This window comes from Salmo salar, chromosome 25 (assembly GCF_965601325.2).
Source record: "Salmo salar chromosome 25, fSalSal1, whole genome shotgun sequence".
Classification (NCBI taxonomy): Eukaryota; Metazoa; Chordata; class Actinopteri; order Salmoniformes; family Salmonidae; genus Salmo; species Salmo salar.
In genome coordinates, this window is record NC_138315.1 from 10,492,098 (window position 1) to 10,516,646 (window position 24,549).

The 24,549-nt window shown below is 41.5% G+C and overlaps 1 protein-coding gene across 7 annotated transcripts in view; it reads right to left on the reverse strand.

Annotated features, from left to right (window-relative positions):
- The window catches only part of LOC106586125 (double-stranded RNA-specific editase 1), a 202,036-nt gene that overhangs the window by 16,130 nt on the left and 161,357 nt on the right, over positions 1-24,549 (reverse strand). For 6 of the 7 annotated variants that reach the window (XM_082968871.1, XM_082968872.1, XM_082968869.1 and 3 more), the window contains 4 exons: positions 21,489-21,603; positions 13,228-13,396; positions 12,744-12,895; positions 1,623-1,791 (listed from right to left, as the gene is read on the reverse strand). In XM_082968871.1, the coding sequence (XP_082824997.1) occupies positions 1,623-1,791; positions 12,744-12,895; positions 13,228-13,396; positions 21,489-21,603 (605 nt within the window). The remainder of the gene's footprint in view (positions 1-1,622; positions 1,792-12,743; positions 12,896-13,227; positions 13,397-21,488; positions 21,604-24,549) is intronic. The other variant, XM_045707803.2, reaches the window with a different exon arrangement.

The window sequence follows — 24,549 nt, forward strand, 5'->3', positions numbered from 1 at the left end:
GACAGACAGGCAGACGGAGTAAAAATACCATTACCAGATGACAGAAACGAGACCCTGACAAACAGCTCTGATAACTGCTGCTCCGGTCTCCTCCTGACCCGAGGCAGTGTGTGTGAGAGTGTGTGAAATTAAGACACAGACTGGAGTCGCAGTCAGACAAGGCTAGGAGACCTTCAGTTTTCCATTAGCCCTCAGCAGGGACATCTTCCATATGCAATGGGGGTTGATCGTTGGACTGTATCATTACTGTTGTTCAGTCCTTCCTCCCCACCCACCTTACTTGATGAACGTGATTTAGCCCTTTATGAATAGCAGCTAGCGCCAGTGGCCATGGAGGTTCTGGGGCGCACAATCAAATCAGACAAAAATAGTGCTCCGCTCTTTGGCCATACACATGCATGAACTTGCACACTCGCATGCATGCATACACACACACACACACACTTGAGCTTGATCACCACTCTCCCTTAGCACACTGAAGTGATTGGGGCTTTTTGAAGGCCTTCACAATCAGTTACTTTTTCAAAGAAAAAAATGAATCTGGAGAGTAACACTTCTAATGAGTCCCTTTAACTAGCCGGGAATAGGAAGAACTAGTCATCCATATTGTGCATTAGTGCCGTGAGGCAGGCCATGTAATCAAAGGAGAATGGTGTAAAAAAACAACAAAAAAACCACACAAACTGCAGGGAAAGAACACTGAGGGCTAGGTGAAACAACGCTAGTTCATTTAGCTAAATGACCATTGCCAAGTCATTAATCATTCGTTTCCAAGAGAGATGGTAGGAAGTGCATTTTTTAACCTTTTTGTTGCCATGGTCATGTTGGGAGAGGATGTGTTGTGTAGAGAACTGGAGGGTAGTCTGTTCTGTAAAGTGGTGACACTTTCTATGCCTTGCTCTAAATCAGGTTGTAAGCTAGGTTAGTGCACATGCTATTTGTATACTGTCATCGTGTTTTCTTTTGACTTCGATTTTTGTGTTACATAGTATAGCAGCTGGGCCATTATTGCATGCTCAAAAACATTAGGAGTGTGACTCTCCTGTTGGCATTGCCTTGACTGTGGACAGTGAGCAGGGCTGTGTGTGGTGCCTGCGAAAATACCTGGGTTGGACCCATCGATTCAGCTGTCCCTGACATTGCCTGATTCAAATGCGACTGGGCCTGACTGAAGTGGGATATACAGGATAACGCCTAGCAGCTAAGCACTATCACATATAAAACAAAGACTAACTGCTCTAGAAAACCAGCCCACTAGGCAACATTGCAATCCTCCATTATTCATTTTAACAAGATTATTTTTGTTCTTATGTATTGGATGACATTTCTGCATTGTATCATAGGCCAATCTAAACAAAACTAGCTGAAAACATAAAATGTGGGCCATAAAATATAGCTGTATCGACCATAAGAGCAGCTTACTGACTAAGGTTTGAGTAAGTAATGGGCAAGAATTGGAGTCAAATTCATATTCACTGTTTAATGTCCAATTAAATTCCTAAATTGAAACATCCTGGACCATACCACTTATCAAACCTACATGGTGTCTCACAATCTTGTTGGCTTTGGGGGAGAATATGTGGTGAAAGAGATAGCAAAAGGGGCCACAACGGCCAGGTTACCTTGCGATCTTGTCACTGCAGGACATGGTGAGCAGCCTCTCTCCCTGCAGCACCCCGTCCCATGTCTGGATGGTGTTGCTGGTCCTCACGGGGATGGTCCCCTCCCCAGACTCTATTTTGGTCCTCAGCTGGCCCCGCGCCTTCCGGTTGGGGTGTCGGTCTCCTTGGTCTGTGGGGGGGACGGGGGGACGGGGACGACGACAAGGACAAGACAGATGGATTAATCCTTCAGTATTATTTTAAACGTTTTATCCTTCACTGTGCGTGAATGCAAGAACTACACTGGGGACACGCCCAACACAGCTCTGAGAGGCTACACAGAACGCTAACACACAGCCGGGCCGATGTGTAGCAGGGAACAGCTGGCGACCCGCCACTGACAACCGACCCAGAGATCACCCGCCCCCCTGCGCTTCTCTCTCGCTCTTCACATTCAACGAGAGACAGACAAACACAGTTGCGGGGGACTGGTGGGGGCGTCCGAGGCCATGGAGGGAGCATCTAAGTATCCGGGGGGGTGAAAACTGATTTGAATCTACTGGGGACTTGCATGCTATTAAAATGTATAATCCGCTACATGTTCGTTGTCGTCACGGGGAAAGGTCCGATGGATACCTTCATTTGTGAAAAATGTATTGAACTTGATGCAGCTAAAGAAATGATTTATTACTCTTCATGAAGAAAAAAATTATCACCAAGCTGCTTGAATTGAATAACGATTCTATGACACTATCGCATCTTTAAATGCTTCCTATCAAAACATCCAAGAGGATCATTTGTGTTTTCCTGGGGCAAAAGTTCAGGATATCACCAGGTTGCTTCCCGAGGCTGTGAGTCAGTCACCGGGGGCTGGTATTGTCATAGTTCATGTAGGGTCAAATTACATGATAAAGGGCAGCTCAGAACAGCTCAAGTTGGATTTGAAGAACTGATTGGGTCTCTACTTGACACCAACAAACGCCCCACAATAGCTGGCCCTCTGCCCTCCCTAAATCGTGGCATTGAACGGTCCAGCAGACTTTCAGCCCTCCATAACTGGCTACGAGACTATTGCAGCTCGGTTGGTGTAACATTTATTGACAATTTTGATACCTTCTGGAAACAAAGCTCGTATTTACGAGGAGGATGAAATCCACCCAAATCATTTGGGTTCCTGGATCCTTTTACAGCATTATTAGGCTGCGTTGAGACAATTAATTATCAATGACCCATGTCCAGTGCATTTAATCCTCATCATTGGGTTGCTGAGTTGTCATAATGCTTCAGCAAATCTACATTAACCCAGGGGCATTGGAAGACACAATGTAAGTAACCTAATTTATATCCCTCTTACTGCCCTGAATGCCTCTGCTGATCCTACAGCTATTGTATGCAGTAATCATATGCCTATGAACCAGAGTAATACTGTTAGCACTGAGGTGGTGTGCCCTAGTAGGAAGTCCACTGTGTGCAGCTCATCCTGCACTAATAAAAATAACCTGAGCATGTCTACCTCTGCCAAGCTTTCCAGTAAAGCAATCAAGCATCCCAGAAAAGAGAAAAATATCCTACGTTAACATGTGTGGCTTAAGAAACAAGGTTCATGAAATCAATAACTAGTAAGTAACAGATGACATTTATATTGAGACAATCTCTGAAACTCACTTAGATAATACCTTTGATGATTTTGGTAGCAACATATGGTTATAAGATCTACAGAAAAGACAAATGCCAAAGGTGGAGGTGTGGCTGTTAATATTCAGAACCACATTCCTGTAAAGCTTAGAGAGGATCTCGTTAAATACTGTTGAAGTAATGTGGCTACAGGTTCATCTGCCTCACCTAAAGCCCCTTCTGGTGGGAAGCTGCTATAGACCAAGTGAAAACAGTCAGTATCTGGATAACATGTGTGAAATGCTTGATAATGTATGTGATATCAATAGAGGCATACTTTCTGGGTGATTTAAATATTGACTGGCTTTCATCAGGCTGTTCACTCAAGAGAAAGCTTCAAACTGTAACTAGTGCCTACAACCTGGTTCAGGTTATCAATCAACCTACCAGGGTAGTTACAAACAGTACAGGAATGAAATCAACAACATGTATTGATCATATCTTTATTGATGTTGCAGAAATTAGTTTGAAAGCAGAATCCAAACCATCGGATGTAGTGATCACAATATAGTAGCCATATCTAGGAAAACCAAAGTACCAAAGTCTGGGCCTAATATTGTGTATAAGAGGTCATACAATAAGTTCTGTAGTGATTCCTATGTTGTTGATGTGATGTGAAGAATATTTGTTGGACCGTGGTGTGTAATGGCAAGCAACCAGACGCTGCACATCCCAATGCACCCATTAAGAAAATGACTGCAAAAACTGTTAAATCCCCGAGGATTGATGAGGAATTGAAAAAAATGGATGGTTGAGAGGGATGAGGCAAAAGAGATGGCAAATAGGTCTGGCTGTACAACCGATTGGCAAAGGTACTGCAACTTGAGAAATCTTGTGACTAAACTGAATAAAAAGAAGAAACTACACTATGAAACAAAGAACGATAAAATAAAAAGCTTGGGATCACCTTAAAATACATTTTGGGCAAAAAGGCAAACGCCGCGCCATCATCCATTGGATCAGATGGCTCATTCATCACAAAACCCACTGATATTGCCAACTACATTAAGATTTTTTTCATTGGCAAGATCAGCAAACATGCATGACATACCAGCAACAAACGCTGACACTACATATCAGACCAAATTATGAAAGACAAGCACTGTACATTTTCAATTCCATAAAGTAAGTGTGGAAGAGGTGAAAAAAATCATTGTCTATCAACAATGACAAGCCACCAGAGTCTGACAACTTGAATGGAAAATCACTCCTATTTGCCATATCTTCACATTTAAGCCTTCTAAAAAGCATGCCCTAAGCCCTGGAGGGAAGCAAATGTTATTCCCCTACCTAACAATAGTAAGGCCCCCTTAACTGGCCAAATAGCCGACCAATCAGCCTGTAAACAACCCTTAGAATACTTTCAGAAAAAACGGTGTTTGACCATATAGAAGCTATTTTACAGTAAACAAATTGACAGACTTTCAGCACCCTTGTAGGGAAGGACATTCAACAAGGACAGCACTTACACAAATGACTGGTGATTGGCTGAGAGAAATTAATGATAAAAAGATTGTGGGGGCTGTTTTGTTAGACTTCATTTCGGCTTTTGACATTATCGATCATAGTCTGTTGCTGGAAAAACTTGTTATGGCTTTACACCCGCTGCTATATTGTCGATAAAGAGTTACCACTAACAGAACACAAGAGGGTGTTCATTAATGGAAGCCTCTCCAACAAAATCCAGGTAAAATTATGGAATTCCCCAGGGCAGCTGGGGCAATCCCCAGGGCAATCTTTACTAACGACATGCCTATGGCTTTGAGTAAAGCCAGTATGTCTATGTCTGCGGATGACTCAACACTATACACATCAGTTACCACAGCAACTGAAATGACAGCAACACTTAAAGAGCTGCAGTTAGTTTCAGAATGGGTGGCAAGGAATAAATTAGTCCGAAATATTTGAAAAACTAAAAGCATTGTATTTTTATCACTAAACCCTAAACCTCAACTAAATATTGTAATGAATAATGTGGAAATTTAGCAAGTTGAGGAGACTAAACTGCTTGTAGTAACTCTGGATTGTAAACTGTCATGGTCAAAACATATTGATACAATAGCTAGGATGGGGAGAAGTCTGTCCATAATAAAGCACTGCTCTGCATACTTAACAGCACTATCAACGAGGCAGGTCCTACAGGCCCTAGTTTTGTTGCACCTGGACTACTGTTCAGTCTTATGGTCAGGTGCCACAGAGGGACTTAGGAAAATTGCAATTGGCTCAGAACAGGTAAGCATGGCTGTCCCTTGGATGTACACAGAAAGCAAACAATACCAGTCTCTCCTGGCTCAAAGTGGAAGAGAGATTGACTTCATAACTACTTGTTTTTGTGAGAGGTATTGACATGTTGAATGCGCCGAGCTGTCTGTTCGAACTACTGGCACATATCTCAGACACCCATGCATACCCCACAAGACACCAGAGGTCTCTTCACAGTCCCCAAGTCCAGAACAGACTATGGGAGGCGCACAGTGCTACATAGAGCCATGACTACATGGAAATCTATTCCACATCAAGTAACTCACGACAGCAGTAAAATTAGATAAAGAAAACAGATAAAAATGTACGTTATGGAACAGTAAGGACTGGGAAGCAACACAGACACATGCATACAAACATATGATAACATACGCATGTACACATGGATTTTGTGATATAGATATGTGGTAGTAGAGTAGAGGCCTGAGGGCACATACTTAATATGTTGTGAAATCTGTTATGAATGTATTGTAATGTTTTTCAAATGTATAACTGCCTTCATTTTGCTGGACCCCAGGCAGAGTAGCTGCTTTCTTGGCAGAAACTAATGGGGATCCATAATAAAATACAAATAAGCTTCTTTCAGACCATGAATTAATGCATCTGATTTTTTAATGTTTTGTCACTCAAAATCTAAATTGTATTGCCATTAAGGGTCTGTACCACCAATATCAAAGCAATCCTGGCCACCTGTACATTTACACAGTAGATTTGATCATTTAAAATACATACTACACTAGGCAACAGATACAACTGTCGAGGATACTTACACAAAAAAGTCAAGAGACTTGTTTCTATTGTGGTCCTCTAGGGCATGACACCAAATCACCTCAACAGGGCAAAGGACACGAAAGACTACTTTAAATACAACTTCATTGTATTAATCACATCATTTCTAAATGTTGGAATCTAATTCAAAAGGCCACTGACTAATTGTACAGGGGTATTTCCTTTTTGTGTTTCTCTGTATGCAGGGAAACAATGACAAAATCATGTATATGTGACATATAAAGAGGGTGAGTAATCAGAGAAAGGGGTAGAAGTAGAGAGAGATAATAGCGAGAGAAAGGAGAGAGCGAGAAAAAGAGTGAGAAAGGAGAGTGAGAGAAAGGAGAGCGAGAGAAAGAGAGAAAGGAATGAGAGAGTGCGAGAGAGAGATGCAAAGAGAAAAAGGGGGAGAGGAAGAGGAAGACACTAATTATTAGACTTGTTGAAATGTGTTTATTGCACATTTGGACAACCAAAGTGAAATTATAATTCAACGAAACCAAGCATAAAAGGAAAACATACAAAAGTTAATTGAACAAAATAAAAAAGCTCTGATATTTAATTCTCAACATGTGTAAAATTCAATTTAAAAAGGTGTCAGCCAGCTAAGTGAGGGGAATGGAGACTGACCCAAAGCTGGGGTTGATTGACTGTGGCTGTCAAAGGTCACTAAACATGTGATGTCACCAAAGGGGACAGCCCTATATGTTCAGTACTAGTCAAAAGTTTGGACACACCTACTCATTCAAGGCTTTTTTCTGTATTTCTACTATTTTCTACATTGTAGAATAATAGTGAAGACATCAAAACTATTAAATAATACATATGGAATCATATAGTAACCAAAAAAGTGTTAAACAAATCAAAATATATTTTGGACTCTTCAAATGAGCCAAAATTTAACTGAAGAAACACACACACACACACACACACACACACACACACACACACACACACACACACACACACACACACACACACACACACACACACACACACACACACACACACACACACACATGCAACTTGAAAATAATGTTACCAGACTAAAGGCACAGTTTTAGAGCAGGACAGAGGTCTTCCCAATCTCTCTCAACCAGCTTCACCTGGAATGTTTTTCCAACAGTCTTGAAGTAGTTCCCACATATGCTGAGCACTTGTTATCTGCTTTTTCTTCACTCTGCGGTCCAACTACTCCCAAACCATATACATTGGGTTGAGGTTGGTTGACTGTGGAGGCCAGGTCATATGGTGCAGCACTCCATCACTCTCCTTCTTGGTCAAATAGCCCTTACACAGCCTGGAGGTGTGTTTTGGGTCAATGTCCTGTTGAAAAACAAATGATAGTCCCACTAAGCTCAAACCAGATGGGATGGCATATCACTGCAGAGCGTTGTGGTAGCCGTGCTGGTTAAGTGTGCCTTGAATTCTAAATAAATCATTGACAGTGTCACCAGCAAAGCACCCCCATACCATCACACCTCTTCCTCCATGCTTCATGGTGGGAACCACACATGCGGAGATCATCTGTTCACCTACTTTGAGTCTCACAAAGACACGGAATTGGAACCAAAAATCCAAAAATTGGACTCAACAGACCAAAGGACAGATTTCCACCGGTCTAATGTCCATTGCTCGTGTTTCATGGCCCAAGCAAGTCTCTTCTTATTGGTGTCCTTTAGTAGTGATTTATCTGCAGCAATTCAACCATGAAGGCCTGATTCATGCAGTCTCCTCTGAACAGTTGATGTTGAGATGTTTCTGTTAATTGAAAAAATTTTGGGGCAGCAATGGCTGAGTCTGGTAACTCTAATGAACTTATCCTCTGCAGCAGAGGTAAAGTTGAAATCGGAAGTTTACATACACTTAGGTTAGAGTCATTAAAACTTGTTTTCAACCACTACACAAATTTCTTTTTAACAAACTATAGTTTTGGCAAGTCGGTTAGGACATCTCCTTTGTGCATGACACAAGTCATTTTTCCAACAATTGTTTACAGACGGATTATTTCACTTATAATTCACTGTATCACAATTCCAGTGGGTCAGAAGTTTACATACACTAAGTTGACTGTGCCTTTAAACAGCTTGGAAAATTTCCAAAAATTATGTCATGGCTTTAGAAGCTTCTGATAGTCTAATTGACATCATTTGAGTCAATTGGAGGTGTACCTGGGGATGCATTTCAAGGCCTGCCTTCAAACTCAGTGGGAAAATGGAAAAATCGAAAGAAATCAGCCAAGACCTCATCCTTGGGAGCAATTTCCAAACGCCTGAAGGTACCACGTTCATATGTACAAACAAGAGTACGCAAGTATAAACACCATAGGACAAAGCAGCCGTCATACCGCTCAGGAAGGAGACGTGTTCTGTCTCCTAGAGATGAACATACTTTGGTGCGAAAAGTGCAAAACAATCCCAGAACTGCAGCAAAGGACCTTGTGAATATGCTGGAGGAAACAGGTACAAAAGTATCTATATCCACAGTAAAACGAGTCCTATATCGACATAACCTGAAAGGCCACTCAGCAAGGAAGAAGCCACTGCTCCAAAACCACCATAAAAAACAGACTACGGTTTGCAACTGCACATGGGGACGAAGATTGTACTTTTTGGAGAAATATCATCTGGTCTGATGAAACAAAAATAGAACTGTTTGGCCATGATGACCATCGTTATGTTTGGAGGAAAAACGGGGAGGCTTGCAAGCCGAAGAACACCATCCCAACCGTGAAGCACGGGGTGGCAGCATCATGTTGTTGGGGTGCTTTGCTGCAGGAGGGACTGGTGCACAAAATAGATGGCATCAAGAGGGAAGGAAAATTAGCTGGATATATTGAAGCAACATCTCAAGACATCAGTCAGGAAGTTAAAGCTTGGTCACAAATGGTTCTTCCAAATGGACAATGACCCCAAGCCTACGTCCAATGTTGTGGCAAAATGGCTTAAGGACAACTAAGTCAAGGTATTGGAGTGGCCATCACAAAGCCCTGACCTCAATCCCATAGAAAATTTGTGGGCAGAACTGAAAAAGGATGTGTGCGAGCAAGGAGGCCTACAAACCTGACTCAGTTACACGAGCTCTGTGAGGAGGAATGGGCCAAAATTCACCTAACTTATTGTGGGAAGCTTGTGGAAGGCTACCCGAAACATTTGACCCAAGTTAAACAATTTAAAAGGCAATGCAACCAAATACTAATTGAGTGTATGTAAACTTCTGACCCATTGGGAATGTGATGAAAGAAATAAAAGCTGAAATAATAATTCTCTCTACTATTATTCTGACATTTCACATTCTTAAAATAAAGTGGTGATCCTAACTGACCTAAGACAGGGAATTTTTACTAGGATTAAGTGTCAGAAATTGTGAAAAACTGAGTTTAAATGTATTTGGCTAAGGTGTATGTAAACTTCCGACTTCAACTGTAACTCTGGGTCTTCCTTTCCTGTGGTGGTCCTCATGAGAGCCAGTTCCATCATAGCACTTGGTTTTATCGAGTGCACTTGGAGAAACTTTCAAAGTTCTTGACATTTTCCGGATTGACTGACCTTCATGTTTTAAAGTAATGATGGACTGTAATTTCTCTTTGCTTATTTGAGCTGTTCTTGTCATAATATGGACTTGGTCTTTTACCAAATATATCTATCTTCTGTATACGCACCCCTACCTTGTCACAACACAACTGATTGGTTCAAACGCTTTGAGGAAAGAAATTCCACAAATCAACTTAACAAAGAATACCTGTTAATTGAAATGCATTCCAGGTGACTACCTCATGAAGCTGGTTGAGAGAATGCCAAGAGTGTGCAAAGTTGCCATCAAGGCAAAGGGTGGCTACTTTAAAGAATCTCAAATATAAAATATATATACTTTCGGTGATTACATGATTCCATGTGTTATTTCATAGTTTTGGATGTCTTCACTATTATTCTTCAATGTAGAAAATAGTAAAAATGAAGAAAAATCCTTGAATGAGCAGGTGTGTCCAAACTTTTGACTGGTACTGTATATCTTGTGGTATCCCGGGAGGTCTACCCCGGGTGTTGGTGATAGAGGGGAGGTCGGTGTCGCGACGTTGGTTCCCTCTGCTGGGAGGAACCGGGCTGGGCACCCCGAAGCCGGTGGCGCCAATTAGGGGTAATTAGGGGAGAGTGCCAACCAGCTGTGCAGACCACAAATGGAGCACACCGCGGGAGAGTAAAATGGAAAGGCAAGGAGTGCACTGACAGAGGGGAACGAAGCTCCTGGAGACTAATGAGAAGGACCGAGCCATCCAAGTTATTTTGTTACGTTTATTATTTTTTGCTTAGTAAAGTCGTGTTTTCTGACTTGAACCACCCTGTCTCTGTGTCCATCCCTGTGCGCTCAACCCAGCACCCAACGGTTAACCACAATATATGAAACATTTTCCTTCATAGAAAATACATTAGTGCAACACATTCGGCAGAAAATAACTTCATTTTCATTAGATGAAAATGTGCAACACACAGAAGTGAAACTATTTGGCTGGCAGCCACACTTACAATGAAAAAGCAAGGTCTTTTTTGTAAATACGATCCATGGCTATCATATTTCAAATGTTTAGGCCTATCATAGAAAGAATGGAGCCAGCTACATTTCCTAATATTTTGCTTAAATGTAATCTTGCACTTTATGAAGAAAAATAGGCTGGCTACACTGAGAAACGTACCAGAGAAAAGTAGCTACTTATTTGTAAATTCTCATCCGAGTTTAGAAGTGCAACTGAAGCACAAAATTAGTCTGATGCCGAGCAGAAGTTACAATAAGAAGCATTTTAGATCCGCGTTTATAAAACGCGCCTCAATATTTCTTACGCGTTCTTTTTTCCCTGCGTGAAAAATGCAGAATTCTGCGTTAACACGACCCCTAAATTATCTTGCTATCTAAGTAAGTGGATGAATTAATAAGGTGACGAGGCATCATATTGTGTTAGCTTCCTTCCGTGTTTGAGAAGTCAAAGCCCTTTGGATTAGTTATTTGTACAGCTGCCACTGCGATCTTGATTTCCTTGGGTTTTTTCTCCTCTCCGTTCTCTGCCTGTCTGCTCTCCCCACTCTTCTCCGGCAGGCCCGTTGCCCTAGCAACTCCAGAAAGACAAAACTTGTAGACATGCTGTTGGAGAGCAAGTACTGTTCTTCCTACAGACAAGCATGCATCAAAACTTTGTTCATTTGCGCAATGTCTCTCGTTCACATTCAGTTGGTAATGTCCAGACTCACCAAATATGACATTCGGTAACTCCTGCCTACACATGTATAACTTTGTGAGCTGGATTGACTGTCTTTGCAATTAGTTTATTTTCATGTGCACTCATTAGCATATTTAGCTAGCACCTTCCATGGAAATTCACTTCTACTTGAGCCAATTTTGTTTGCATTCTGGTAATAGACGCTCAATGGGTTTTGTTTCTTTGGGGGCGCCCCCTTGTGTACCAAGCCGGTAATAGCGTAAATCCCGAGGTGAGAGAAGGATGGTATGATGAAATGAAAATCTGGATACCGCCCAACCCTATAACGCATTGTATCTCTGGATCAAACATAGTGAACATAAATGACGATACTGTAAATTACAAGATTTTTTTAATATAGAAATGTGTAGTGCACATTTGGACTCACGGCTGTGTGGTTTGCTTGTATGACATCAAAGCGGTATTTATTATAATCCTTAACATCTCATCATTCAGAACATCTCATCTTTCCACTCCTCTTGATTTGCAGCTTTCCCCTCACAGACAACAACAAATGCTCAAAAGTAGCCCATTTAACGGGACGGATGGGGGCATCTTCTTGTCGCGCACAGTCCTGAGGTTTGGAACGGCTGTCAGTCAAAACCCAATCAGCGCTGTGAAGTGGAGAACTTGGAGGTCTAGCATATTACTGTACAGCCACTGCGTTCCAATTTAGGTGCTTGTCAATGGCCAAATCTGACATTTGACGATTTGCGGGCAATCGGTTCAGAAAAACAAATCACAAATGTATGTATATATACATACATATATATATATATATATATATATATTTTTTTTTTTAAGCAAACCGGCACCTCTTTCGGAATCTAACACCAATTGGTGGTGCTCTTTTTCACTTGCGCTAAAGGGATAGTTCAGTGAATTGCATTAAGTTAAAAACAATACGTTTATGATCGGAAATGCTCTTCTAGGTTTATATGACGGTGCGTCACACATTAACAGTCTGACTAGTAACCAATAACTAGGCTTCATATAAACTTAAGGGCAGAACACATTCACAGCCCGATTCACATCTAGAAGCATTAAGCAGGGGCGCTGGATAGCCAGACATATGCATCTGATGAAAAAGACAGGTATCATGCCATCATGGTACATGGTGACACAGAAGGGTCAGCAAGAGGTTCGGGCACATCTCTTACTGTCATATGGTAAGGACTGGTCCCTCATACCTTCCATGCCGGCCTCGTGCGGTGAGAAGATGCGTGCATCGCCGCAGGGCGAGGTGCTGATGTAGAGGTGGAACTGCACGTTGTCCTTTAGCCGGTAGCCACGCTTGTCACAGCGCATGAATATAGACTTCTGCTGCTCCTCCTTGTTGCTGCTAATTGACAGAGGGTGAAAAAATGTGGACAGTGTAAAGTGTGGGCAGAGGGACCAAATTTCACAGAAAACTAAAATTACTAAAAGAATCAGCTGAAGCAAGAGAAAAACAGGAATGCCATGTTGCAATTGAAGAAACAATTTGCAACATTTGAAGCATATAGAGAAAGTTATGGAACAGTGGACTTGATTTTACAACTAAATACAAATCAAGGACTATGACTTCATGACCCACGAAAGGTTAGCTACAACCAACAAACTCCAATCAAAATGAGAGTGATTGTTTGTATTTTCAATGGCCTCTGCCATTGCCTCCACCCCTTGAATTCTCACCTTAGGAAGTGCTCCAGCTGGGCGTAGAGGTACCGGATGAGCGAGCGACGGGCGATAATCTCTGCATGGCAGTCGTTGAGCGCCAAGCCGCGGTCACTCATGTACTCGCCGTTGATGCACTTGGTGCCCGTGGAGACACAGATCACCTGGGCCTCTTTCACGTCCGTGCCTGGGGGTAGGGAACAAAGAGGCTCAAAATTCACCTTTACATTCAATTAAAGCATTCGTGTTTATGGTTTTTACTTTTCTATTATTCCATTTAATTGACATTATAGTATTCCATTTCATTTACATTTTATTGTATTTTAGATAAGGGACATGTACAGTGCACCTTCATAAAGTACTCATACCCATTGACTTAATTCACATTTTGTTGCGTTTCAGCCTGAATACAAAATGGATTACATTTTTTTTTTTTCTCACCCATCTACACACAATACTCCATAAAGACAAAGTGAAAACATGTTTTTAGAAATCTCTGCAAATGTATTGAAAATTAAATACAGAAATCTAATTTACTTAGTGGTTCTTCCTTTAAAAGTTGTGTCATACTGCAGCACACCTTGCGGGCTGCCACTGTAACGAGTGCGCTGAGAGTCGGGAAGCAAGTACAGAGAGTGAGCGTTTTAATAAATAAACAAAACATTAAACACAAAACACAAACAAAGCACCGACATGAAACAGAGTCAATAACACCTGAGGAAAGAACCAAGGGGATTGACAGATATAGAGAAGATAATCAAGGAGGCGATGGAGTCGAGGTGAGTGTCATGAGGCGCCGGTGCGCTTGACGATGGTGACAGGTGTGCGGGATAATCAGCAGCCTGATGACCTAGAGGCCGGAGAGGGAGTATACGTGACAGCCACAGAATTCTATGGCATGTTATTTAAGTGTCAGCCATTGTTACCATTAATGCTAGTTAGTGCTAGTTTGACCACCAGAGGGCATCTTTAAGAAGCATTTGACAGTTTTTAATATTGGCTGTACTAGAGAATTTAAAACCTTTTTTGTAAGAACATAGTATACAGGATTGATTTTAAGAAATGTAGCTTAATTCATTTGATTAATATTATGGTGTTTCTATTCCAAGAAATAGAAAACTCAGGGTTTCCGTTGGGAAAATATGGTGCTGTACAATGTGACCGGTCGAGAGTAGGCTACTTGGAGCAAAATAATTCTAACATTTCCACAGTAGGCTAACCAATTCCAAAACGGAGATAAAGTGAAAATCAAAATCTCATTGATTTATCAAGACCAGTCCCCATGCTTGTCTCAGAGCAGCGCGAAATGGTGCTGAATTGGATGACTTTGGGTGTAATTCATTTTTCTTTAACAAGTCTGACGTACTGCTTTCCCGGAAACAGGCCCAAATCCCCGTCATTTGCGTGACAAAAAGACAGAAGAAGGGGGCAGAGGTCGGGCTGCCTTCTAAGAATTCATAGGCGAGAGAGTAAACTCCCACTGCCATCCGTTCTATTGGCCAACGTGCAATCATTGGAAAATAAAATCGATGACCTACAATCAAGACTTTCCTACCAAGGGGACAAAAAAAATTTAATATCTTATCTTTCACCGAGTTGTGGCTAAACGACGACACGGATAATATAGAGCTGGTGGGATTTTCCATGCACTGGCAGAACAGAGAAGCTACGTCTGGTAAGACGAGGGGTGGGGGTGTGTGTCTTTTTGTCAATAACAGCTAGTGCGCGATGTCGAATATTAAAGAAGTCTCGAGGTATTGCTTGCCTTCGGTAGAGTACCTTACGATAAGCTGTAGAGAGTTCTCATCTATATTATTCTTAGCCATCTATTTACCACCACAGACCGATGCTGGCACTAAGACCGCACTCAACCAACTCTATAAGGCCATAAGAAAACAGGAAAATGCTCACCCAGAAGCAGCGCTCCTAGTGGCCGGGGACTTTAATGCAGGCAAACTTAAATCCATTTTACTTCATTTATACCAGCATTTCACACGTGCAACAAGAGGGAAAATAACTCCTCACACAGAGATGCATACAAAGCTCCCCCACATTCCATTTGGCAAATCTGACCATAATACTATTCTCCTGATTCCTGCTTACAAGCAAAAACTAAAGCAGGAAGTACCAGTGACTCGCTCAATACGGAAGTGGTCAAATGAAGTGGATGCTACACTACAGGACTATTTTGCTAGCACAGACTGGAATATATTCCGGGATTCATCCAATAGCATTGAGGAGTATAACATCAGCTTCATCAATATGTGCATTGACGACATCTTCCCCACAGTGAACGTACATACATATCCCAACCAGAAGCCATGGATTACAGGCAACATCCGCATCAAGCAAAAGGCTAGATCTGCTGCTTTCAAGGAGCAGGACACTAATCCGGACGCTTATAAGAAATCCCTCTATGCCCGCAGACGAACCATCAAACAAGCAAAGCGTCAATACAGGATTAAGACTGAATCCTACTACACCGGGTCTGACACTCGTCAGATGTGGCAGGGCTTGAAAACTTTTACGGACTACAAAGGGAAACCCAGATGCGAGCTGACAAGTGACGCGAGCCTACCAGACGAACTAAATGCCTTTTATGCTCGCTTCGTTAGATATTCTCACAGACCAGATTTGCCCTAAGGGGCTTTTATATAATTCTAATGCAGGGTTAATAATAATAATAATACATTTGTAAATAAGGATGCATTATGAAAGTAAAATGACATGCGCAAGAGACGGTGGTATATATTGTTTATCACAATTTTCTTTAACCAATTTTGGTCTTTAATGCAGGGCCGACAGACAAGTTCCTTACTTTTGTTAAAAAATGTAACTGATATTGCAACCAAATTTCTATGGCTTGTTTAAAAAATAATAATATTTTGGAGATTTAGTTTCAAATAACCAAAAGTGGAGCGATTGTAATCCGAAAAGGGAAAAAGGCCATTCTTGAACATGGGGTGAGACATTCATACTAATTTGTAAATAAAGCCAGATTTTTTTGTATTTTTTTTCTTCTGTTTTTAGAGGGAGAGATACCAAAAGCCCACCGTGCTTATTTTTCGAAAATCGTCAGTCCACATGTCAAGTGAAATTCCCCGATTGTATTTACCCAAGTTCTCTCTTAACTTCAGAAACACCGACAGTTTGTTGTTGTTGCCTGATGCAGGACTCTAGTGCCAGAGGAGAGACGCCTCCATTAATTGCCACAGTTTAGACTACCGATAAATCAGCGTTTTAACTCCCTCTTGTGATAGTGTGGTGCAATGACAGAATGCCAACATCTATCACAAACGGTCGCGGCATAAGTTCGTAACTTTTAAAGGAAGAACCACTAAGTATTCACCAGTGCTTAATTTTAACAGGATCCGGCACCTCTCAGATTTGGCTTTTGTTCCGGCATCAATCATGTAATAGCGTGGTGATTCTTCTGTGTAATCATCCTATCCTGCCACACTGATTCCAGTCCTGCTCTCTTATTTGTATTTAGAGGTTATGCGGAGGGCCGGTGTTGTAAGGAACTGATCTTGACACAGGTCTTGGTAGTACTGGTCAGCTAGTGAAGAGGTCGTCCTTACATTATCACGTCACGTGTCGTCATCCTACTGAATTTTAATCGTGGGAAAGCGAAATAAAAAATGGATATGAAAAGGCAATCGAGTTTGATATTTTTTAAGTCCAAAAATCCTGAGAAAGATGGTGAATTGGACCCAGAACGAGCCAGATAACTGTCATTGCCGAAGGAGAGAAGTGATGGGCAAACTGTTTGCGATGCCTTAGCTAGCAGTGCTGCTAATCCCACCAGTTCAGCATCACCACCGGCACCTCCACTAGCGAGTCAGACTCAGCGGGAGACGGGGAGTTGGTGGGGGAGGGGGGCAGTGCATCCACCGATGAAGTGCTCGGAGCAGGTGCAATTTGCAGTACAAGAACAAGCAAACGTATTCAGCATACGTTTGGCTGGCTTGTCATGCAGAATTTAAAGTTGGACTGTACAACCTGCAAAAAGGTAGGGGGCTTGGGTCTAGAAATGACTGGAGGGATTAAACTAGCAAAAGAGTGGGTGGAATGTACAGTAAATTAACATCCTATGACGTAAAAAAAAAAGAAAAAAGAGAGCCCTCAGCAAAAGGTTTTTGAATACAAGGCTAGAGAGGACACCCAGGTTCTAGTTAACACTCAAAATGAAAAAAATACGCAACAGCTGGAGTGTTCAGAACAGACCTAGGAAGCTAAGTGTCACAGCCCCAGGACTCTCAGGGAGTTAAATGGACTTGACATGGGTAGAGTCATTGTGGGAGGTTTTGAAAACTAAGGTAGGACTTTTTTTCTTTACCTTCACAGTACATAACACAACTTTGTAATATGAACATGAAATTCCTAATCATATGTGTGTTCTGCTGTAGCCTACCGTTCATTGATTTATTTTATTTGAAGTTATATTCCGATATTGTGATATTTGTTCTACTGCTACGTCTTAAATTATATGAAATTTGGGTCTTATAAGCCCCCCAGCTGAGAATTTACAATACCAGTCAAAAGTTGAGACACCTACTCATTCAAGGGTTTTTCTTTTTTTTACTATTTTCTACATTGTAGAATAATAGTGAAGACATCAACATAATGAAATAACACATGGAATCGTGTAGTAACGAAAAAGGTGTTAGGTCAAAATATATTTTATATGTGAGATTCTTCAAAGTAGCCACCCTTTGCCTTGACAGCTTTGCACACTCTTGGCATTCTCTCATGAGATTCATGACATAGTAGTACCTGCAATGAATTTCAATTAACAGGTCTGCCTTGTTAAAAGTTAATTTGTGGAATTTCTTTCCTTCTTAATGCGTTTGAGCCAATCAGTTGTGTTGTGACAAGGTAGGGGTGGTATACAGAAGATTGCCCTATTTGGTAAAAGACCAAGTCCATATTATGGTAATAACAGCTCAAATAAGCAAAGGGAAAGAACAGTCCATCATTACTTTAAGACATGAAGGTCAGGCAAACCGCAAAATGTCAACCTTGAAAGTTTCTTCAAGTGCATTTGCAAAAACCAAGCGCTATGATGAAACTAGCTATCATGAGGACCGCCAAAGGAAAAATAAATCCAACAGTTACCTCTGCTGCTGAGGATAAGTTCAATAGAGTTAACTGAACCTCAGATTGCAGCCCAAATAAATGCTTCACAGATTTCAAGTAACAGACATCTCAACATCAACTGTTCAGAGGAGTGTGTGTGAATCAGGCCTTCATGGTCGAATTGCTGCAAAGAAACTACTACTAAAGGACACCAATAAGAAGAAGAGACTTGCTTTGGCCAAGAAACATGAGCAATGGACATTAGACCGGTGGAAATCTGTCCTTTAGTCTGATGAGTCCAAATGTGAGATTTTTGGTTCCAACTGCCGTGTAGGTGAATGGATGATCTCCGCATGTGTGGCTCTTACCGTGAAGCATGGAGGAGGTGGTGTGATGGTGCTTTGGTGGTGACACAGTCTGTGATTTATTTAGAATTTAAGACACACTTAACCAGCATGGCTACCGTAGCATTCCTCAGCGATACGCCATCCCATCTGGTTTTTGCACTTACATTTACATTTTAGTCATTTAGCAGACGCTCTTATCCAGAGCGAATTACAGTAGTGAATGCATACATACATTTCATTTCATCTCATACATTTTTTCTTTTTTCTCCGTACTGGCCCCCCGTGGGAATCAAACCCACAACCCTGGTGTTGCAAACACCATGCTCTACCAACTGAGCCACATTTGTTTTTCAACAGGACAATGACCAAAAACACATCTCCAGGCGGTGTAAGGGCTATTTAACCAAGGAGAGTGATGGAGTGCTGCATCAGATGACCTGGCTTACACACAATCACCCGACCTCAACCCAATTGAGATGGTTTGGGATGAGTTGGACCGCAGAGTGAAAGAAAAGTAGCCAACAGGTGCTCAGCATATGTGGGAGCTCCTTCAAGACTGTTGGAAAAGCATTCCAGGTGAAGCTGGTTGAGAGAATGCCAAGAGTGTTCAAAGCTGTCATCAAGGCAAAGAGTGGCTATTTTAAAGAATCTCAAATATGTTTTGATTTGTTTAACACTGTTTGGTTACTACATGATTCCATTTCTGTTATTTCATAGTTTTGATGTCCTCATTATTAATCTACAATGTAGAAAACTCTACAAATAAAGAAAAACCCTTGAATGAGTAGGTGGTTCCAAGTTTTGACTGGTACTGTATGTATGCATATGGCAGTTGTAGAAAATTAGACTTGTTTAAGCCCTGCAGCTATACTCAAGTATGTGGGCATACTGCAGTGACGTCTAAAATGCTTTGAATTAAATCAGCACCTTGGAGAGTGCTGTCTGTTTCACCACCATAGATAGAGTACAACAGCCAAGTAGTCTACTATCTAAAGCTATGTTGTGTTTGACACTTTTTTTTCTCTCAATGTGTTCCGGTACTTCAGAGCCCCCCGGATAACCCCCCTACTCGTGCTCACTGTGTTCCGGGACCTCCCTATTTGACAAATTAAGCACTGGTATTCACACCCGAGTCAATACTTTGTAGAAGCACCTTTGGTGGCGATTACAGCTATGAGCCGTCTTGGGTACGTATGTATCAGCTTTGCATATCTGAATTTGTGGATTTTCTTCCATTCTTCCTTGCAGATTTTCTTAACCTCTTAAATTAGATGGCAAGCGGCGGTAATCCGCAATCTTCAAGTTTTTTTTATGGGATTCAAGTCTGGGGTTTGGGCTGGGCCACTCAAGGACTTTCACATTCTTGTTCTGAAGCCATTCCAGCGTTGCTTTGGCTGTATGCTTGGGGTCTTTGTCCTGTTGGAATGGAAATCTTCACCCCCAGTCTAATGTCATTTGCACTCTGAAGCAGGTTCTCGTCAAGGATTTGCCTGTATTTGGCTTCATTCATTGTTCCCTCTATCCTTACCAGTTTCCCAGCATCCCAATAGCATGATGCTGCCACCACCATGCTTCACTTTAGGAATGGTGTTAGACGGGTGATGAGCTGTGCCTGGTTTTCTCCAGACAGCGCTTTGCATTCAGGCCAAAGAGTTACATTTTTGTCTCATCAGATGACAGAATCTTTTGCCTTAGGCTATAAGTCTTTCACGTGCCTTTTTGCAAACTCCAGGCGTGCTGTCATGTGGCTTTCTCTCAGGAGTGGCTTCCGTCTGGCCACTTTCCCATAAAGTCTAGATTAGTGAAGTGCTGTAGAGACTGTTATCCTTCTGGCAGGTTCTCCCATCTCAGCCAAGGAACTGTGTAGTTCTGTCAGAGTGGCCATTGGGTTCTTGGTCACCTCCATGACCAAGGTCCTTCTTGCCCGGTTGCTCAATTTGGTCGGAAGGCCAAATCTAGGCAGTCCGGTAGTTCCATATTTTTTTTTACATTCCCCAATAACGGAGATCACAGTGCTCTTGGAAATGTTCAACACTCTAGAAATTGTTTTATACCCTTCCCCACATATATGTCTCATCACAATTCTCTCTGAGATCTACGGACAGTTCCTTGGACTTCATGGTATAGTTTCTGCTCTGACATGCACTGTCAACTGTGGGACATTATATAGACAACTGTGTTTCTTTCTAAATCATGTCCAAACAATTTGATTGTACACAGGTGGACTTCAAATCAAGTTGTAGTGACATCAAGGATTATCAAAGGAAATGAGATGCACCTGAGCTCCTAGGGGTGGGAATACTTATGTAAATGAGATATGAATGCATTTCATTATACAACTTTTTTTTATTTTATTCTAATAACATGTTCTCACTCTGTCATTACGGGGTATTGTGTGTAAATGGGTAAGAACAAAATCTATTGAATCTTTTGAATTCAGGATGTAAAAACAAAATGTGGATTAAGTAAAGGGTTATGAATACTTTCTGAAGGCACTGTAGTTTCTTATTTATGCATACAAATATGCGCATGTGTATTTTTGTAAGAAAAAATAATTATGAATAGGATATGAGGCTTACAAAGCCAATGATGAACAGCAGCATCATGCACCATCAATCATGGACCCATGAAGGAAAACTGATGTGCACAATGATTGAGAGGTTGTGCTAATCCCACCCATCATGTGGTTAAGAAGCTTAATTTCCTACCATCTATACACGTCAGCCTCTTGCAGACAGTATGGCTGTGTTTTTATGGTCTGTACAAATCTAGTGGTGTACCGTTTGGCAGCAACATTGCTCCCGAGAGTGGAGAACGCAGTGTTTTCCCATTAGACCTAGTAACAAAGTGTACCTGTTGTCATGACGACCCCTGCCAGGACTTTCCGCCGCGCGTGGGGGGAGGTGAAGTTGTCCGTCAGCTCGCTGAACTTGTCCACAACCAGGCGAGAGACTGCGTCGGCGAGGACCTGGGACCGCACACACACACACACACACACACACACCACACACACACACACACACAGCAGAGATGTGACACGCAACACAACAACCACAGGCTTCAGGTAGAGGTTGCCTGTTTCGGATGAGTTTATCCTGCTAATTTAATCCTGATCAATCAAGTTGGGGGAGCTGATGACATCACGGATCAACAGTAAAAGTAAAACCATTTTTTGCTGGAGGACGATTTGAAGCGTTCCACCTTCAAGAAAAGAAGGAGAAGACAACTAGAACACAGCCTTTGCAACTCAAGCAAGGAACCAACAGAAGAGCAACAAGCATAAGGACACCAACTCAGGACCAAAGGAGCAACCTGAAGGAGGAACCCCAAATTAACCAGAAAGTACACACAGCCACCTCCTACACACAGCCATCTCCTCCTCCGGAGTACAACATCATTTATTGTTCAGGATCTCAAGGTCTTCACTTCTTGTCTTACATTCTATTTCCTACCTTTTCATGATAATTTTCATTATGTTTGTAGATATTTTGATGTGTTATTAAATGCTGATTGTATAAAGAAATTGTGTGTCTATTCTGGTAAAGAACTTGTGAGAAAAAAATGTTGATTAGTGTTATTAAATGCTGAAAATGATTACAACCAAGGATAGGCAACGGCTGAATGTGCACAAATTAACGGGATTAGTTCAAATATCACTTCCCAGATACTTCAGAGTCACCCAGTTGGAGTGGGGATAATTTGACTTTTGAATTCCGCGGGTTGGTTGCAGGCGGTGCAGAAACGTGTGGACGTCTCTGTTATCCTCTGGGGAACAAAACAGCCTGCCAAAAACAGTGAGGCAATTCCAGTCTGGCAATAACTAACAGGGTATTCTATCACTCATGTTTCCCTGACTTTCTAATTAGCCCCGTCCATATGGAGCGCTCGGTTGATGGTCAATTTAATCAATATTAACCGACAGAGAATTAATAGACCAATTAGCAGGTGCAGAATCATTGACACGAGCTGCCTGTTTGAAGGAAGCGGACCGATGACAAGTGGAGGGAGAGTAAAGAAAGAAAAAAAGCGGGAAATGTTCCTGGGGAGAAAAGACAATTGAAGCCATTGACAGTCTGCCCCACTAGCTGCTTACTTGTGCAGACTGCACTCTCTCTGCACACACCGGCAGGACTGACAGTCACTTCTGTGATGACCAATCCTCATCATCACCCCCAATTCTTATCAAACTGAACCAAGCTATATTGAGTCTTCAAAAAGAGCAGGCTTTAGAAAGGGATACCTTCTTTGAGCACCTGTGAGGCTGGGTTTACACTCCAAGCATTCTCAGTAGCAAAACGTGTATGTGGTAAAGTCACAAAGCAGTTACGGAGCACGACTGGTGGAGTGCAAATCCAGACTAAGGGAAGAAGTCGAGCTAGATACAGTCTGACTCCCAGCTACAACACCCCAATAAACGTTTACTAAAACCTAGCCCTAACCACAGACTCAAGCTCTCCTCAATTGAATAGGTCTCAAATCTAGGTAGGAAAGAGCCTGGACAGTCAATAGTGGATGTTTCAACAAGACTAAAAAAGGAGAGGTAAATTAAGATAGAAGCATGCTATTTCCTGGTGTTCTCAGCTGGCAATTAGGGGAGCCTGATTGGGAGATGTGTAAATAGATGTCTCGCATGCATACACATCATCTCAGTACTAAAGCGCCTTACATTTTCATCTCCTGTCTCATCTTCTATCATCCTTCGGGCCTGATCATTTCATCTTCATTTTCAATGAATGTCTCAAACCCAGCGATGATTGGCAAGAGCACTAAATGTCCCGTGGGGACTTTCATAAATAAAATACTTTAAAACCTGTTGGGGCTCGAGGGCAGTATTGAGACATTTTGAAAAAAATATGTGCCCATTTTTAACTGCCTCCTACACCAACTCAGAAGCTAGGATATGCATATTATTAACACATTCGGATAGAAAACACTCTGAATTTTCTAAAACAGTTTGAATGGTGTCTGTAAGTATAACAAAACTCATATTGCAGGCAAAAACCTGTGAAAAATAGATCCAAAAAAAATGTGAATTTTGTGACTGTACTATTTAGTGTCATTGTTTTATAGATACCATAGTGAGAAAGGATTCATTTCGCAACACCTACGGCTTCCACTAGATGTCAACGATCTTTATAAAGTTGTTTGAAGCGTCTATGATAAACAGAGAGCAAATTAGAATCCAAGGAAGTTGACATGTCATCACTTCATTTTTTTGCGCCTGCGCATAAATCTGAGAAACGTGAGTTTGTCATCATTTTTTATCTAGACATAGGATAGGTTGTGTGAAAATATTACTGATGTTTAACGTTAAAAATGGACCAAAAGATTAATGCTAAACAACATTTGACATGTTTGAACGAACATAAATAGATTATTTACTAGTTTTTTTTTAGCTTTTCGGCGTGAATTACACTCCCCCACCACGTTTTGTGGGAGCATAATGAACGCTAAGTACTTGGTGTTATTTGGACATAAATTATGAACTTTGTCAAAAGAAACCACATTTGTTCCGGACCTGGGATGCCTTCCGGACCTGGGATGCCTGCCTTCTGATGGAGATAATCAAAGGTAAGGGGATATTTACAATGTTATTATCGATTTTAGATGATGCTAACTGTATAGCATAGCCTGTTGTTCTTAGCATAGCACCCCGTTTATTGCAAAATGTGATTTCCCAGTAAAGTTATTTTGAGATCTGGCCATTCGGTAGCAATTACGAGATGATAATATATTATTCTTTGAATGACAATATTATAATTTACCAATGTTTTCGAATAGTAATTTTGTTATGTTCACCGGAAGCATTTCAGAGAAGAAAAAAATCTGAATTTCACGCTACTGTAAAATGCTGTTTTTGGATATAAATATGAACTTGATGGAACAAAAAATGCATGTATTGTATAACATAATG